Source organism: Crinia signifera, chromosome 5, assembly GCF_055691185.1.
Source record: "Crinia signifera chromosome 5, ASM5569118v1, whole genome shotgun sequence".
In the NCBI taxonomy this organism is placed as follows: Eukaryota; Metazoa; Chordata; class Amphibia; order Anura; family Myobatrachidae; genus Crinia; species Crinia signifera.
In genome coordinates, this window is record NC_139221.1 from 262,169,810 (window position 1) to 262,186,972 (window position 17,163).

Below are 17,163 nucleotides of genomic sequence, written 5' to 3' on the forward strand. Positions count from 1 at the left end.
GCTCGTCACAATCAGGATGACAAAGATAACATACTATGAAAGCAGAATCAGAACATGTGAAGATCTACTTGGGAAGGATCCTGCTCAATAGGACAATCAGTACAGTTGTCTTATAAAGACACTATAAAATGTATCCCTTTGGGTAAGTGTTTCTAATACATATACATTTTATGTAGTCCCAACTTGGAAAACTTTTTTATGCATATAGGTATGGGGGGGGGGGTGAAGATAATAAATATAAATAATAATGAATTCAAAGTAATAGCTGTAAACATTAAAAAATAATTTGACATCATCCCTATAAACTGTAAAAAGTATCCAGTATGCACATTTTATAAACTGATTTTTGTTGTGGGACAATACTTTATATTAGTACATTTGCATAATTAATTGTAATGTTTACATTCTTTGAATCATATACATTTTTAAATTTGTATTGTTATTGGGGCATGTTACGTGTCATATGTATCCTTGTTGTGAATTGTTTTGTGTTTTACTATCTAGTTACTTGAGTGTAGTTTTAGCAAGGCTAGACATTGCTGCTGTCAAGTGGCAATATATGTAATTATTAATTGCTAACTGATTATAATCTGCATCTTAACTATTGGCCCCTCATTACATCTCACTGTAGAGTCTTAAATATACATTACCATTCCATTTTGAATCTATATGTATCCACGATTTAGGCTACTGAGAATTATTGGATGTTTATGTTTAGTCTCCAGCCTATGACCTCTGCAGAAGCGCAGCATCAGGTGAGCTTGTCCCACTGTGACTTTAGGTCCTGATAGATCCTTTGGTAATTTGACTGGTGAGTTGGGATTGTGGATATTGAAAGATTAACAGGCTGATGAGGGAGTTGCCTTCAGTATGGTCTTTACTGGTAGGCAGTGATGAAGAACACATGTGCTGGGAAATCTCCTGCAAAACATACTGTTTGCCAAGATCTATAGATGTCAATATCTTTCAGCAAGTGACTGAGGCAGAGGCGCACATGAACGGCTCTGGATTGGGGTGAAGCCCCGTATGATGTAATGTTTCCTGCGAAGTGTCTGTCAATGACAGAAATCATTCAATCTTTCCAATCAATCTATTGAAAGAGAGAAAAGGCAAACACACATATCTCTATGCATGTATATAGATTGCTGAACCGTTATGTTATTATAGCTTTGTATTCCCATCTACCTGTCCTTGTTACATGTTTGGACATTGTAAATTAGCCATCCAAAACTTGCTGCTTATTAAATATACTGTGTATTGTATATGGACTTAAATATACTGTGTATTGTATATGGACACGGCAAGAAACATAGATTACAAAACACAGGGTAAATGTATAGCAAATGTCGGTCTATTTAAGGAGTCGGCGATTATATATATATATATATATTTTTTTTTTTTTATTATTATTATTATTATTATTTTTTTTTTAAAGTGGAATATTAATTTCGAAATACGTACATTTAATTCACTTAAATACTTTATAAATGATATAGTAAATAACTGGTTAGAGTTTGATTCTTCTATTTCAAATAATTCCTGAGACAAAAATAAATTTGTTTTTTAATGTGTGTGTTAATTTAAAAAAAAAACGTGCCTATAAATTAACATAAGCATAGTTCAGTTATACAGTTTAAGATAGATTAATTAATTACTTCCAAATATTGTATTATATACTGTAGCTTTATGCCACAGGAGCAATAATGTTGATGGTAATTAGATATTCCATTTGTACCACAAGCACGTTGTAGTTAGTAATATGCTGTAAAATGCAGCACTTTCCTAACATAAGCAGTGAGTAGTTACCATTTACTAGGGGGTGACATGCCAACGCTACTTTGCTACTGTAAACGAACTAATCGCAGCTTATTAGAGATGAACATTCTTTATCAAGTACTTCTTAACCATAAGCATTGTGTGGGTATAGGTGATTCCAGTGTAACAAGTTCTAAACAATATTTCGTTGAGGAATGATGATTAGCAGGCAGGGGCTATCAAGAGCTGGGTGTAATTGCTGTCTTTAGCTGATGTCCAGATAGCCCATTAGGATTCCCTGTAATGTGACGTGCTCCTGAATTCATTTGTGCCTGAACTCTGTGCGACCCTGAGATTAAACAGAGGTAGCCATCTAAACATCTTCTTGTTAGATTCCTTTTCAACAGGCCTTTAGTCTAAGTACATATTGATCAGTTCCAATCTCAATACCCTAGAGGAAGACCCCAAAGTGTCTGTATAGCCTAAAAAGTAAACTTTCCTGGGAAGAAAACTTGTGTATCTTTTATCGCACATGCGATAACTGTCAGTGTATCATTCTTATTTCATGTGGTTCAATCAGGACCATTTAAAAAAAAATGTTAATTACAGAAATAGTTACAAATTAGATAATTTGTCTTTTTTCGTTTTCATAATGTTAAAAGTACATTTTAAAACCATCATTGGTTTTAATATGACCAGCGATTTACCGCCGTTGTTCGCAATGTATTTAAAGCAATTCCCAATCTCATTGTTCTGTAAATAGCATAGCCAGAGTTATATCAGGCTGACTGTTTATCCACTGTTACAATTAATACAAATTGGTTCAAACGAAAAAATAACTAATAAACAAATGTATAGATATTTAGAAATGTGATCGGTTCTGCTGTTGTATTAATTGCGAGTATCGCTGATATATTAATAATATAAATATGTATAAAAGTTTTAGGCTTTTTATATATTCAACGCTAGTCCCTTTATCACCGGGATTGCCCTTGTATCGGTAGGAAATCCGTTATGTAATACAATGTACGGCCTTTCTCTGACCTCACGCTTTGTGATGCTTTTTTGTTTTTTTTCGTGTTCGTTTTCAAGACTTACAAGTTAAACTATCCCATCATTAACATGCGCTGAATGGCTACTTAGATGTTAAATTATGCCGGTCTTTGATGTTGTCCTATAATCCTCCGCTGTATAACGTGTTCCTTTAGATATCATTTGAGATAGTGGAACCAGTTTGTTGTTATGCTAATGATGTTTAACACATTAAAGTACAGTCAGGAGCATCTGGTTTACCTAGCCTCTAACTTGCAGAAACAAAGCACAGTAAGAAGTGCTAATGGGGTGAATGCTCCACTTTTACTTTGAAGTCAGCCGCATCTTCCTTATCAAGGTTACTGTGAGTGACGCAAACAGTTGGTTGACAGTTGCGTCTTTCTTGGAGCTATACCTTCCAGCCTTCATTACCTATTAACAATATAATATCATGATGTCATTATTTGGACCCAGTCACTAAATACCAACACGTGTTTTAAACATTGTTCCCTAGAAGTAGATGGTTCTAATACGCTGGGTTAAATGGGATCACATGAGTGAAGTGGAAAATAGCCTTTTAACCAGCAAGCACTGTGAGATCCTGTGTTTATGTGGGTTGATGTGAGGAAAGACTTGCTGAAGACAAGCTGCACATTTTTATCAGTCTTCTCTGTTTACACATGTCACCATCAGCTCGAGGTGAAAAGTTCACAAGTTCTTGAACCAAAATGCTTCTGTACAGTAGGTGGCACTTAGGGAGAATCTGCAAAAAAAATCAGAAATCCTGACCCAGGTGCTGCAATGATTCTGAGCCTTTATATCTCTTGCTTAAGACATAATGTTAGTTTGGGAATAGTTACTTATTGCATATGTAGAAGAAACATTTCGAAACAGTTATAATACCGATCTGTTGTTACATAATATATGAATAGACTAGAGAGACAATTTAAAGCAATTTAACAAGTTTATTTAGTATCCGTAACCCGTATTTAATTACCATTGAAGTCCCCCAAAACACTTATCATAGGACCATACTTTCTGTATCGAAATATATAGGAATCACAAATTACAACTGATAAAACTCAGTGTATATGGATACAACAAATCATTGTGTACCATGCACAGACTCATAAAGGAATCACATAATGTACAGAATATTTGGCCATAGACAATGAACATACCAACATTTAAAATACAGAATCTGTGGTGCCATGTTGTACCATAGGATTTGAACTGTATGGCTAAACTTTAATAAACAAAATACAATTGAATTGACATCATTCATGGAAATTTCATAGATCAGGAAAGATACAACTTTTTATTTTTCTTTTACCAAAACCCATTGAATATTCATTCCAATATGTCGCACACGATCATTATTTAGAATCTTTACATTAAAAAAACAAACATTGAAGATAAATCTCTGGAAGAAAATATGTACAATCTTATAACACATATAGTCATGAAAACACATTTAAATTAAACTGAATAAGTCTTTCAACTCATGTAAACTTTTTGGTTTCTCTATAGTGCATCACATTGAGTTTTTTGGAACCAAGTAAGTCCAGAAGGTCTGTAGAGACATCTCCAGGTACATCCCCACAGCAGCAGCCCACCCAGCAGTAGGTAGTCACATTTATTAGACATGGCAATACTGATTCTGTAGGTCTATTGGCTCAAAACGCAAATGGTTGAAGAACATGTTGTGCAAAGGAAATTCTAATACCAAGAGGCATCTCATCACATACATAGAGCATTGGGGAAATGTCTGGGGCATCTGATGCTCTTTAGTTGGAGGAGTTGTGGTGCTCAGAGGTAGAGGAAGCAGGAGAAGGGACACAGGGTGAGGTACTTGATTTGTCTGACATCTCTTCTGATTTCTCATCACTCCCAGTGCTGGCTGAGGGGGATATTGGCAGGAGTCCCTCTTTCTCCCTCTTCTTCTGTTTCATCCTTCTATTTTGGAACCAGATCTTCACCTGGGTCTCATTGAGCTGTAAAGCAGCAGCTATCTCCACCCTTCTCGCTCTGGTCAGGTACTTGTTGAAATGAAATTCCTTCTCCAGTTCTGTGAGCTGCTTGGTGGTAAAGTTGGTTCTGACTGTGTTGGGCTGCCCAGCATAGCCATACTCTCCAGCCTTACCTGCAAAGACAAGTCATATGGGTGTTAGTCATTGTACTTCCAAGAACATTGGGCATATATCAACACAGGGGTCAGATTTCTGGCAATGCAAGTACATGAGGAAGTTTTTTTAATGTGTCATAAGTTGTGGAAGTCTACAACATGCATTGCTACTGTTAGAAGTGTACACACACACCTGCAAAGTGTGCAACAGGGTTATCTATCATGGTAAGGATACAGAGCCTGCCAAACATTGGAAGAAGAGTAGTATCCTTAGGTTTTATATCTTACCTGTTTTAGGGGGATTTCGTTTCACTTTCATCCAGTCAAAGGTCTGCGTTGGAGGTGATGTGTCAGCAGAAGGTGAGCGACAGGCTTCTTGCTGGCTGAGGTGTATGCTGGTCACACTGTTACCATTACTATAGCTGGCGATGGAGAGGTTCTGCTGCTCTGGTCCATATGAGTTGTGGATGTAGTGTGCTGACCCTGTGCCATCCACATAGTTCTGGTGCTGATGGTGCTGGAGCACAGAAGAAGCAATGTTCCCAGTATACACAGAGGTGGGGAACCCTGTGCTGACATCAGTCTCCTGATTTATGGGGAAGTGAGAGTAGCTGGCGCTAAAGTTCTGCATGCCATACCCTGCAGCGCAGCTCGGGTGGGAGTAGGACATGCCCAGGTTGCTGTGGGGCTGGAAGGCTGCAGCTTGGTGGTGGGGATGGTGGTGGGGATGGTGGTGGTGGGAACTTATCTGCACCCCCCTACCCACCATAAAGCGATCATCATTGCTGCAGCTGCTTGCGCTGACTGCGCAGGACTGGAAAGTTGTAAGTCCATGGTCAGAGTGGAAGGCTCTAGGTGTACAGCTGCCAGCAGCTTCCCCGCTAATCACAGGTGGGTAATCTAAGAAAGAACTCATCCTCGCATGGTCCATCTATCACTGGGTGTCCAGCTCCCCGCTCCCTCCATAGGGCCAGCAGCAGCAGGATCAGCAGGGAATCATATGCATGTACAGTGTGCTGTCGTCACGTGGCCACGCCAGCCAATGGGCGCTCAGCATGAGAAAGTTTCAGCGTTGTGGCTGCTGCTGGTGGATCGTCCTCACTCACTCGCAGTGAGGTGCAGTCACACAGACAGAGGCGCATCACACTCACACACACCACGGGAGACATCATCCAGGTGACGCTCACACAGCCTGACCATGCACAGTCCGGGGCACACAGCGGGGAGCAGCACCCTGTGCAGGAGAGGAGGCGCTGGTGAGTGACAGTACTCCGATACTACTGTAATATCATTATTATCTGCCGATTGCAGTAACATCCGCGTGAATGACAGAGGAGTGACGCCTATGATTCCAGGGTGATACTGTGATTGATCTACTTTTTCATTGCACAACACTCCTGGGACTTATATATAGTGGTATGTATACACATTGCATTCCAGTGCGGCGTTATGCATATAATGTATAGCAAATCCTGCCTGATCGTTTTGATAAAATGGAGAGTGATAAAGTGCCAGCCAATCAGTTCATATCTGCCATGACCCAGGCTATTTTTGAAAAATGAGAGTTAAGAGCTGATTGGCTGGTTGTTTATCACTGTCCATTTATCATTTTTCAAGGTTTATTACATCTCCTCTATGTGAGAATAAGAGAGTAATAAAGTGGAGAGGAAATCGGCTCCTAACTGTGTTTGAAAATGACAATTAGGAGCTGTTTGGTACTTTATCTCTCTCCACTTTATCACACTGCAATGCTTAGTACATCAAATTACTTGGGAATATGCTATACACACAAAGTTAATACATATCACTTCATGATATTGGCCACTAATATATAATATAATATAAGGCTGTACACAGAGCGAGGTGCTGTATGTATCACTACTCATATCATGTGTGTGTTTCTGTTTTACTATGCCTCCCTCCCTCTCTCTCTCTCTCTCTCACACACACACACACACACACACACACACTATCTCTCTCTCTCTCTCTCTCTTCTTTCTCTCTCTCTCTCTCTCTCTCTCTCACACACACACACACACACACACACACTCTCTCTCCTCTCTCTCTTTCTCTCCCTCTTCTCCCTGATCACCACTCCTCTGTACCCTCCCATCGACTCAGCGATGAACACGGAAGCAGCAGCCTGTCCTGTGTTCCAGGGACTGATTCCTGCTGCATGTTGTCCCCATGGCAACGACAAGCTGTTCCTGCTTCTGGCACAGACTGCTTCATCACCTAAAAGGGCGTTGCACACCCTATATTCTGCAAGGAGAACAATGAAAATTGGTTAATTACTATATAATTAGGAACATTACCAAACTGCGACTCTTCTGTGACTAGGATCTATTGTATCTTGGTCCCAAGAAAGCCATTGGGTAAATAAGCTAAATAATAGTGACACTTAGAATACAAAAATCAAATAAAAATAACAGAGATTCTTAATGGAACAACATAATTAACAATAGATCATACTCATCATGAATTGCTATATTATTATTTTTATGTATTTATTAATCAAAGGAAAGAGACCCCTTACAAAGATCCCCTGGTGGTCATGGTTTTTTCACAACACTCCCTTTTTACCCTTTAGAACTCTTTAATTAGCACAATGACCTGCTGAGCTGGGCGGGTAGGGTTGCTTGTCTGCCATTGGCGGTCAATGTGGCACAGTCCGGAAAAGCACTTCATGGCAAATGCATCCCACAGCAAGTGCAGAGGCAGCAGAAACACTGGGCAGGGATCTCTGGTCTTTAGAGCCACTGTCATTCCCAAACACATTTATTTTTAGTGAACACTGGCCCTATCCTAAATCGCACTAGATTTATCCTATTATCCTATCACTATGGCCCCTACACGTGGAGCGACGATGTAGGGGCATTTTCTAAGCATTCTAGTGAGATCGCTTAGAAAATGCCCTGAAATCGCCCCATGTGTGGGCCCCATTAGATGAACCATATGGGAATAGATAAGCCTTATCCTGTAATAAATACGAGATGGTATTTCCACTGAGCACATTTCTATTCATGTGGGTGTCCCAGTAGTTTAGTTCAATATTCTGGTATCCCTACCATTATCAAAGTGTGTACCGGGGTATAGGGGTCTATGTACTAAGCAACTGCAAACCTGGTCCTCAGGACCAAACACAGTTCCGATTTTGCTGGTCTCCCAGCAGGAGCACTGTGGATGACCAGCTGTCACATTTTAAAAATCCACGTGTGACCTGGAAAACATGAACTGCGTGGGGTCCTGAGGATCAAGTTTGAAGAACTGTGCGGAGTGCCTTGGAGAGAGATAAAGAAAGTGAACATAAGTACCAGACAGTCTGCTCCTAACTGTCATGTTACAGGCAGTGTTTGAAAAATGTCAGTTATGAGCTGAATGGCTGTACATTTATCACCCTAGCATTTATCTCTTTTTAAAGCTTAATACATCTGCTCCTGTGTTTGAAAAATGTCAGGAGTTGGTTGGTTAGTACTTTATCTCTTTCCATGGCTTACTAAATAGATCCCATTGTCACATTCACAGAAATAATGAATACAGAGCCATAACTAGAAGGAATCGGCTCTTCGTCCTCAAATTTAACCAAATTAAGATAAAATATCTGAAATCTCACTTACACCCTATCCCAGGGAAGTTGTCCATTTCTTACATTGCCCTACTTATAGCCCTGAAGTAGCATACTGGTCTATTCTCAATGTTCATCATTATTTTCAAATTCATAATGATATATAGTCGAAAAATAAGGCTGAACTTTCAAATCTAGAACATGGACTATAAATATACATAATATAAAGGGGAGAATTTACTAAGATGTGTATTCTACTTCACATGTGATGTTGCTATGGACAACCAATCAGAATCTACTTCCTATTTATTTCGCACCCTCTAGAACAGGGGTGGCCAACCGGTCAGAGGTAAAGAGCCGAAAAATATCAGTAGTCAAGCTAAAGAGCCGACATCATGCGCGCGCCGAAGGCACATGCCCAAAAAAGGGACATAGTTTATTTTGACCCCTTGGGTGGGTGTGATACAAATATGCCTCCAATAGTGCAGTGCCATATATACATATGCCCCCAATAGTGCCAGATACACATATGCCCCCCACGGTGCCAGGTATGCACCACACGGTGCCGGGTATGCCCCTATGGTGCCAGAAAGCTAGTATGCCCCCACAGTGCCACAAACTGCTATGCCCCCACAGTGCAAATGTCCCAGCAGCAGCACTCACCGTTGTTGCTGCTGCCGCCGGGCGGGGAGAGGACAGTCTGGTGTCCCCCTGCAGTCCTCCTGTCATGTCACTGATGGGAGGAGAGCACAGCACACCGCGCGTCTACTTCCTCCTCACTTCCCTGTGACTGGGCTGTCCACCAATCAAAGCTCGCTGGCCGGCTCCTGATTGGCTGCTGGCCCGCGAGCTCTGATTGGCGGACGGCCCAGTCAATAGGATGCACAGTAAGGGGTAGGAGAGATGCGCGATGCGCGCTCTCCTCCCCTCAGAAGGAGAAGGGATTCAGTTGACCAGCAGCAGGGGGGACTGGGACAGACGGTGGGCAGCAGTGGGAGCAGGAGCCTCACTTTACAAGGGGGAGAGCCGCATGAGGCTCAAGAGCCACGGGTTGGCCACCACTGCTCTAGAAGATAGTAGCCAGGATCTGATTGGTTGCCCAGAGCAACATCACATGTGGAGTAGAATACACATCTACCCCCAGAATGTCTTGCATGGTACAGCATAATAGGGGTTACTATAATTTGGTGGCCCAATCCTTTTATACTTTTTTAAGGTTGATCTATTGTCTTATGTTTACAAATGAAGCATAGAAGATTCCTAAAAACTGGTGAGGGGAAGAGGTTGCCACAGTATTGTCAGAGCAAGTGGTAATCTGTTATAGATAGCAATAGGGAACATCACTTTGGCTGTAGATCTTTTGGGGGGTAATCCCCCGCCTTTATTCCCTACGGGGGAATAGCGGCGGGGCCGTATTCAATGCTGTCTTCCCCGACAGCATTGAACAGGTATCTCGGCAGAACGTGCTGACTTCACAAGCAGTTGGGCCCGTTCTGCCGAGAACGGAAGAGAATTGTCGAGCTCCCGGCCGCAGCTTGACCATTTATGGCTGTTTTTCACCGCCATGCCCCCTTTTCGGCGTGCTCGTCAGGCGGGATTTTGAATCCCGCCTTGCCGAGCTGACATCAAGCCGGCCGAGAACGGGACCTGGTCACGGCTATTGGGCTAGACCAACAGTCATGACGCCAGATTGTATACCCCCCATTGTCTTAAATTTCCCCCAAATTTTATTTCTACAATTTCTTAACTATGTACAACATGACCTTTAGAATGGCCAAATACATTTGTTTGGCTTTTGTTTGTTGTGAGATCCAGTAGATGTGTACACTTGATTTCCTGTTCTGTTAGGTGTGAGATCCAGTAGATGCGTACACTTGATTTCCTGTTCTGTTAGGTGTGAGGTCCAGTAGATGTGTACACATGATTTCCTGTTCTGTTAGGTGTGAGGTCCAGTAGATGTGTACACATGATTTCCTGTTCTGTTAGGTGTGAGGTCCAGTAGATGTGTACACATGATTTCCTGTTCTGTTAGGTGTGAGGTCCAGTAGATGTGTACACATGATTTCCTGTTCTGTTAGGTGTGAGATAAATTAGATGTGTACACATGATTTCCTGTTCTGTTAGGTGTGAGATCCAGTAGATGCGTACACTTGATTTCCTGTTCTGTTAGGTGTGAGATCCAGTAGATGTGTACACATGATTTCCTGTTCTGTTAGGTGTGAGATCCAGTAGATGTGTACACATGATTTCCTGTTCTGTTAGGTGTGAGATCCAGTAGATGTGTACACATGATTTCCTGTTCTGTTAGGCGTGAGGTCCAGTAGATGTGTACACATGATTTCCTGTTCTGAGACATTATCCAAGAAACAGGTCTAGATTAAAAAGGGGCAGACTGAGGGGCCTATCATTTTATACTTGCAGCTATGTCCAACCAAAACACCCATTTTGGGGAGTTTGCCACAAATATTGAGTACCTCTGGAATGTATGATGGAGCGACCGCAGCAGGAACCTCCGATACCTGCTGCAATCCAATCTGTCCTGCCCCCTGCCTCATCCCACATAGGTTTCTATAGGGGATGCAATCAGTGGTGGCTCATACCTTATTGGGGGAGGGGGCTGCCTCTGTCCGCAGTGGGGTACCGCTGCCGCTCTCCTCTCGGTCCCCATTTCCCTGTGCCTGTCCTATGATGACAGGTGCCAGGACTGGCACATGCGCAGTACAAAAGATGGAGAAGGAAAGGTGGGCAACCCTCCTGGGTACCTGCGGCACTCCCGCTTGTAACTGGCCACAGTTGTCACCACCATTCATGGCTTTGGGGGGCAGGGGTAAAGATGCCAATAGCGTCATTTAGCTGCGGCCCCTCCTCGAAGACCTGCGAATTGCAGGATTTGCAGTACTGGGTGCGGGGCTTGATGATGTCTACATCAGTCCCACCCCCCTAAGTGCTGCTGATATTCTCCTCTCCGGGCTTTAAAAGTAGGCGGCCCTGATTTTAAGTTATAGAATGGATAAATAGCCTAAAACTAGGTGAATCCATCTCCTGTACCCCTTTCAGACAGAAAAGTCTCAAAAAATCAAAGAAAATACACAGCATTTCAAATGCTGTAGCATTTTGCCGGGTGCAGCCTGTCCCCCCTTCACACAGAAGAACAAATTACCGGGTTGAAAATTTCTACCTGGTAATTTGCTGAATAACACGGGTATTTCTTCTGTGTGAAAGGGTCAACACGGGTCATAAATCCTGTGTACTCGACCCTGGTCAATTCTAGGGTCAGAGATTCGAGATTTACCACACGGGTGTACCCTTTCACACAGAAAAAGGACCCGTGTATTTAATGAAATTCCCGGGTGGAACTGCTTCACCAGGGTATTTCATTTTCTGTGTGAAAGGGGTACTAGTTAGTTAGGGGCAAGTTAGGATGGATTACGGTCACCGTAACCATCAACATACATTCGGTCGACCACTAAAGGTTGACAGGGCTTAGAGCAGGCTTGTCCAACCTGCGGCCCTCCAGATGTGCTAAAACTACACATCCCAGCATGCCTTGCCACAATTTGGCTATTAGGGAATGCTAGAATGATGGCAATGCATGCTGGGATGTGTAGTTTTAGCAAATCTGGAGGGCCTCAGGTTGGACATGCCTGGCTTAGAGTGACACATGAAACAGGTCGACATGGCTAAGCTGGACAGGGTCGGAAGGTTGACACAAGTATTAGGTCGACAATGGGAAGGTTGAAAGTTAAAAGGTTGACATGAGTTTTTCACAGGATTTTTAGTGCCGACAGGCGGTATTTCATTCCCTACCATCCACTAGGGAGTGTAGAGAGAATATAATAGTGTGAAAAGCGCAGCAAGGCACCGTGCTCAAAGCATGGCGAGTGCAGAGAGTTATGTGAGGGAACGCGGTACACTGATACTTTATCCATGTCGACTTACGTTAAAACCAAAAAATAATGAAAAACTCATGTCAACCTTTTCACTGTCGACATTCCCATTGACGACTTAATGCTTGTGAAACTCCTGGTGGGCCCCATTGCCTGGGAGCTCAACCTCTCCTCTAGGGATCAGTTGCCAGACTGTGTCGCTCCACAGTGGGGGCTTTATTTTTTTTAAAAGGGAGAAGGTGGTGCAGGTGGGGTATGGTAGAGGACACCTGCTTCCTTCCTTTCTTTCCCTAGGAAGCGGGTCCCTCCTTCTCATCTAATGCCCTCTTCCCAGTGATATTTGGGAAGATGGTGCATGTGCACTAGATAGCAAAGACTCTGGCACAGTGACCATGTGCAGCTCCCATCATTTGGAAAAAGTCACTGGGAAGATGGCGCCAGCCAGATCAGTATACCCTCTCTTAGCACCACTGCATTAGCATGCATGCACCAGCAGTATGTACAATATATATATTTATCAAGCAGCCCAGACCATGTCCTCACTAATGGTTAACCAAGCCTCTAAGCAGGGGCCCCTACCACTGCATTCCCCCAATTTGCCCTCATGCTCCAGTCCATGGCTGGTTATGGGATCTTTTCCAGTATGATCTTCACTCACACACATTGTTCATGTCAGATTAACCCTGTTTAATAGTACTTTTGAAAACAACTACACCGATTTATACTTCAAATTTCAGTATTATCTAAATATTAAAAACCTAAGACAACCATACAAAGACCTATTACCATTGGTGGCTATTACCTCTCCAGAGGAGGGGGGCTGCCGTGATGCGGGCCCCGCCCCTCTGCTTTTGCAGCAGCCCCCAAAGGCATATTCCGGGTCCCGGGTCCGGCGCATGTGCAGTATCGTCCTCATACTGCTTATGCGCGGGACCCGGTTCTATGGGCCGCACTCAGCAGCCCATGTAGAGGCATCCTGGAGGGAAGGAACTCCCAATGGGACTGCCTTGGGTGACTGGCAGGTCAGACTTCCAATAGGAAGTCACTGTCAGTCACAGGGAAGCCAGGGCAGTCTCACAGACGGCATCTGGCATCACATAGTCAGAGACAGTGGCGGATTTTACCTGTGGGGTTTGCAGCCCTGCAGCCCATAGGTAAAAACCGCCACTGCCTATTACCCCTCTATCCCCAGCCAAAAGATATTGTGCAAACACTGAACAATAACGGTAAATGATATTGTCAGTGGCATCACCCACCGCCCTGCTGCTGCATGCCTTGTTGGCGATATAGTCAACATTGAGCATGCAGCACAGATGACAGCAGGGTCACACATCGTTTAACTGTATTGAGCATTCACACTAAACAATTTTTTTTTAAATTATATCAGGGCCAAAATTGGCAATATTGATAAAAAAAGTTGTCTAGTCTGTATGGGGCTAAATTCACCCTTAAATCAGCTAAGCAAAGCAAACCAACACAATGGATGTCTATTATGTCTATTGGTGGCAATATATGTATAGCTGGGTCCGCATTATCAGAAGCGACATGACCCAGCATGGTAACCAGCATCTGCAAATGCATACTTGCCAATGACGAGTACGATGAGCGGGGGAGGGAGCGTTATCCTTTGTCGTCCTGCATGTACAGATGATGGAGGACATCGCAATCATTAACAATATAGTGCATAGACACTAGACATTATGCATGAAAATATCATGCATATAATTTTGTATATTATCTAGTGTGTATGCCCCTATAAAATCCCATACAAATTAGGTGACCTTCATTGCAGCCGATATTGTAAATGATTTTGGCCATGAGTGAATGAATGGAGGTCCTTATTCTGGTTCACTAGCAAAGGCAAATTCCTTCTCAAAAGGACAAAACCATGTGCACTGCAGGTGGGGCAGATGTAACTATTGCAGAGAGAGTTAGATTTGGATGGGTTATTTTGTTTCTGTGCAGGGAAAATACTGACTGTTTTATTTTTACAATGCAATATAGATCTCACTTTGAAGTAAAACCCCGCCCAAATCTAACTCTCTCTGCATGTTACATCTGCCTACTTGCAGTGCATATGGTTTTGTCCATTTGAGAAGGAATTTGCCTTTGCGAGTGAACCAGAATAAGGGCCTGAGTTTACACACTGAATGATATTGGTAAACAATATTGTTGAGTGACGTCACTAGGACCCGCTGAACATGTGGGTCATTGACCCAAAATCAACCTGTATGTTCAGCCAAAGGGGGGGGGTCATTATGGATGCACAGGAGCGTGCATTATTAACAATATAATGCGTAAAGTACACACTGAGCGATTTCCAATATATATCATAAATGATATCAATATCATCCATATTGTTAATGTTATATCGTACAGTGTGTACCCAGCACTCATGTTAAATATTGTGACTGAAGTCAGCGATCTTCATGAACTTAATGGAATCCATTTTGAAAGAATATTCATACCAAACAATGTGCCAGAAGTTTTGGAGGAAAAATTCTAAATTTTACTCTAATAAGGATTATGGTTCTGGACTGTATCTCTCTTTAAGTATATACTTTAAAAAAACGCCATCGCTAAACAGTACACAGTACATACATAGTACAGTCGTTGCTCATGCGAAACACCGGCGACCACCATCCTATATAGCCTGGACTGAGAGGGGGGTGGATCCTGGAGGTGACGTCAGAGGAAGAGGCGGGGTTTTAGGTTAACCTAGCTGGACTATAGCAATCAGTGACTGGCATGCCTAGCCAGTGGCAGTGTGTGTTCTGATGTTGCCTATTTTTATTTATCCTCTAACATAGGTTAAACTGTAGGATCTATTTATATGGTTTAACTAATATAATAGAGATAGATAGATAGATTAGATAAATAGATATTTCTATACAAGCATCACACACATACACAGACACACAAGTGTATTCTTCAGATTGAGCATGACCTGTATTAATTTGGGTATGTATTTTGGTGATTTTTTGTGAGTCATGTCAAGTGAAAAACTAAAACCTGGGCTAGCAGCGTCCATTTTCTGCCATGACTGTCACGGCATTATGCATTACCGGTATAACTGACACAACAAGCTTTGCTGTAATGTGATCTCCACTCCACAGATAGTGTGTTTGGGGCAAGCACTGGTAAGTGGGGTGGCCCTAAACAAAAGTTTTTTTTACACTGAAACGCGATACGCTTTTTACCTAGACTAAATATCCGTCTACAATACTCCTTGTTTACGCCAAACCTTCTATGAAACCCCAAATAATCCCGCTAACAAGGTGCTACATCATATTTTCTTGATTGAATTCAATTATTATAACAAAATGTATTTCTAAGTATTTATCATAAACTGTATTTTTTTGTATATAAATTCATATGTAAATGACATAACATAATCGCCTGTATGAATTGAAATATATATGATGTACATAGATCACAAAGCAAAAGGTCAGTTTCGCAGATCAGTTTTAAACGTGTGTATGTATGTATGTATGTATGTGTATGTATGCATGTATGTGTGTTGGTGTGTGTGTGTATATATATATATATATATATATATATATATATATATATATATATATATGAATCAGTTTAAAAATAATGCTGAATGTAGGCTAGGAATAAAAAGAATATTAATCGTTAGAGTGACATCTAATGCAAAACAGATGAGTCCCGATTTATTATATCTACACTGACTTAAGCTGGGAAAATATACTTTATATTTAGCCACGAAGAGCTCTGGGATTTCATTGAAGCAGCCTTACTGGTGCTGTTTTGCATAGAGAGACACATCTTTTGTCTTACTGTCAGCAACAAAGACATGGAATCTTTGCTTAGAATCCTGCAGTTCAATCCGAATTATAAAGGACATAGCACATAACTATGAAAGGAATGTGTCTTTTTTTATAGCGTTCTTTCTCAGGAATTCCTTTGTGGGGGTAAAAAAGAAAAAAAAGAAAAAATATATATATTACATTATACAGCCAACAACATATATATTTGTTTGTTTTTTCAAAGCGCTACATCTATGTTTTAATGAACCAATATTAATATGTAAGTCTTGAAATACCCAAAAATATTAAACGGTTTTAAGAAAGAAAAAAATAATTATGAGATTTGTAGAATGAATATGGTAAATACACAGATTAACCCATTAATGTATTGATAACGGCGACATTTTAGTAATTAAGCTTTCTAATGATGGAGTGTTCTCTGTGGCTGTGCAGTAAAGGAATAAACCGCTCTATGTACAGGGAAGGCTGCTCACAGGCACTCATAGAATAGAATGGGGCACGCTCTCTCCTTGCTGCTGCAGCCGCAGTAAAACCAAGCTGTTGTTTTAATAGGGCAATAAAAATGAATTATGGCTAAACGCCTTCTAGCTCTAAAGCTTCTGGACGGAATCCCCAGTCTGGAGCAATACGTAAGAGGAGTTTTCTGTATTTATGTGTGCGTTCCTGCAATTGATCTCCTTGATGACATTCTCATTCATAGAAAGCGTTTGATTTATGAGTTTAGGAAGAATTGCAACCAGCACATCTAGATATTATTGCCTAAGCAGCCTTCCAACGTGTTGTGCTGGTAAAAATAAACTCAGATATTTAGCAATTCATCTGTATGTATTAAATTGAATTTACATGTTATATACACACACACACACACACACACTCTCACTCACACAACGGCATTGTTGCAGGAACATTCTAGATAATATCATTACAGGAGTGGGGGATGGTAGGCTTCTAGAGAAATATACTAACTTGTATGAGTGCGGTTCTATGGGCTGCTTGTAGATTTCT

General features: G+C 41.7%; 1 protein-coding gene across 1 annotated transcript; it reads right to left on the reverse strand.

The window, feature by feature from the left end:
- Positions 1 to 3,738: 3,738 nt before the first annotated feature.
- Positions 3,739 to 9,322, reverse strand: HOXA1 (homeobox A1). The gene is made up of 2 exons (XM_083188934.1): positions 5,201 to 9,322; positions 3,739 to 4,930 (listed from the first exon to the last, which is right to left on the reverse strand). The coding sequence occupies exons 1-2, from the start codon at positions 5,841 to 5,843 to the stop codon at positions 4,575 to 4,577; spliced, it is 999 nt and encodes a 332-aa protein (XP_083045060.1). The 5' UTR covers positions 5,844 to 9,322; the 3' UTR covers positions 3,739 to 4,574.
- Positions 9,323 to 17,163: the final 7,841 nt, after the last annotated feature.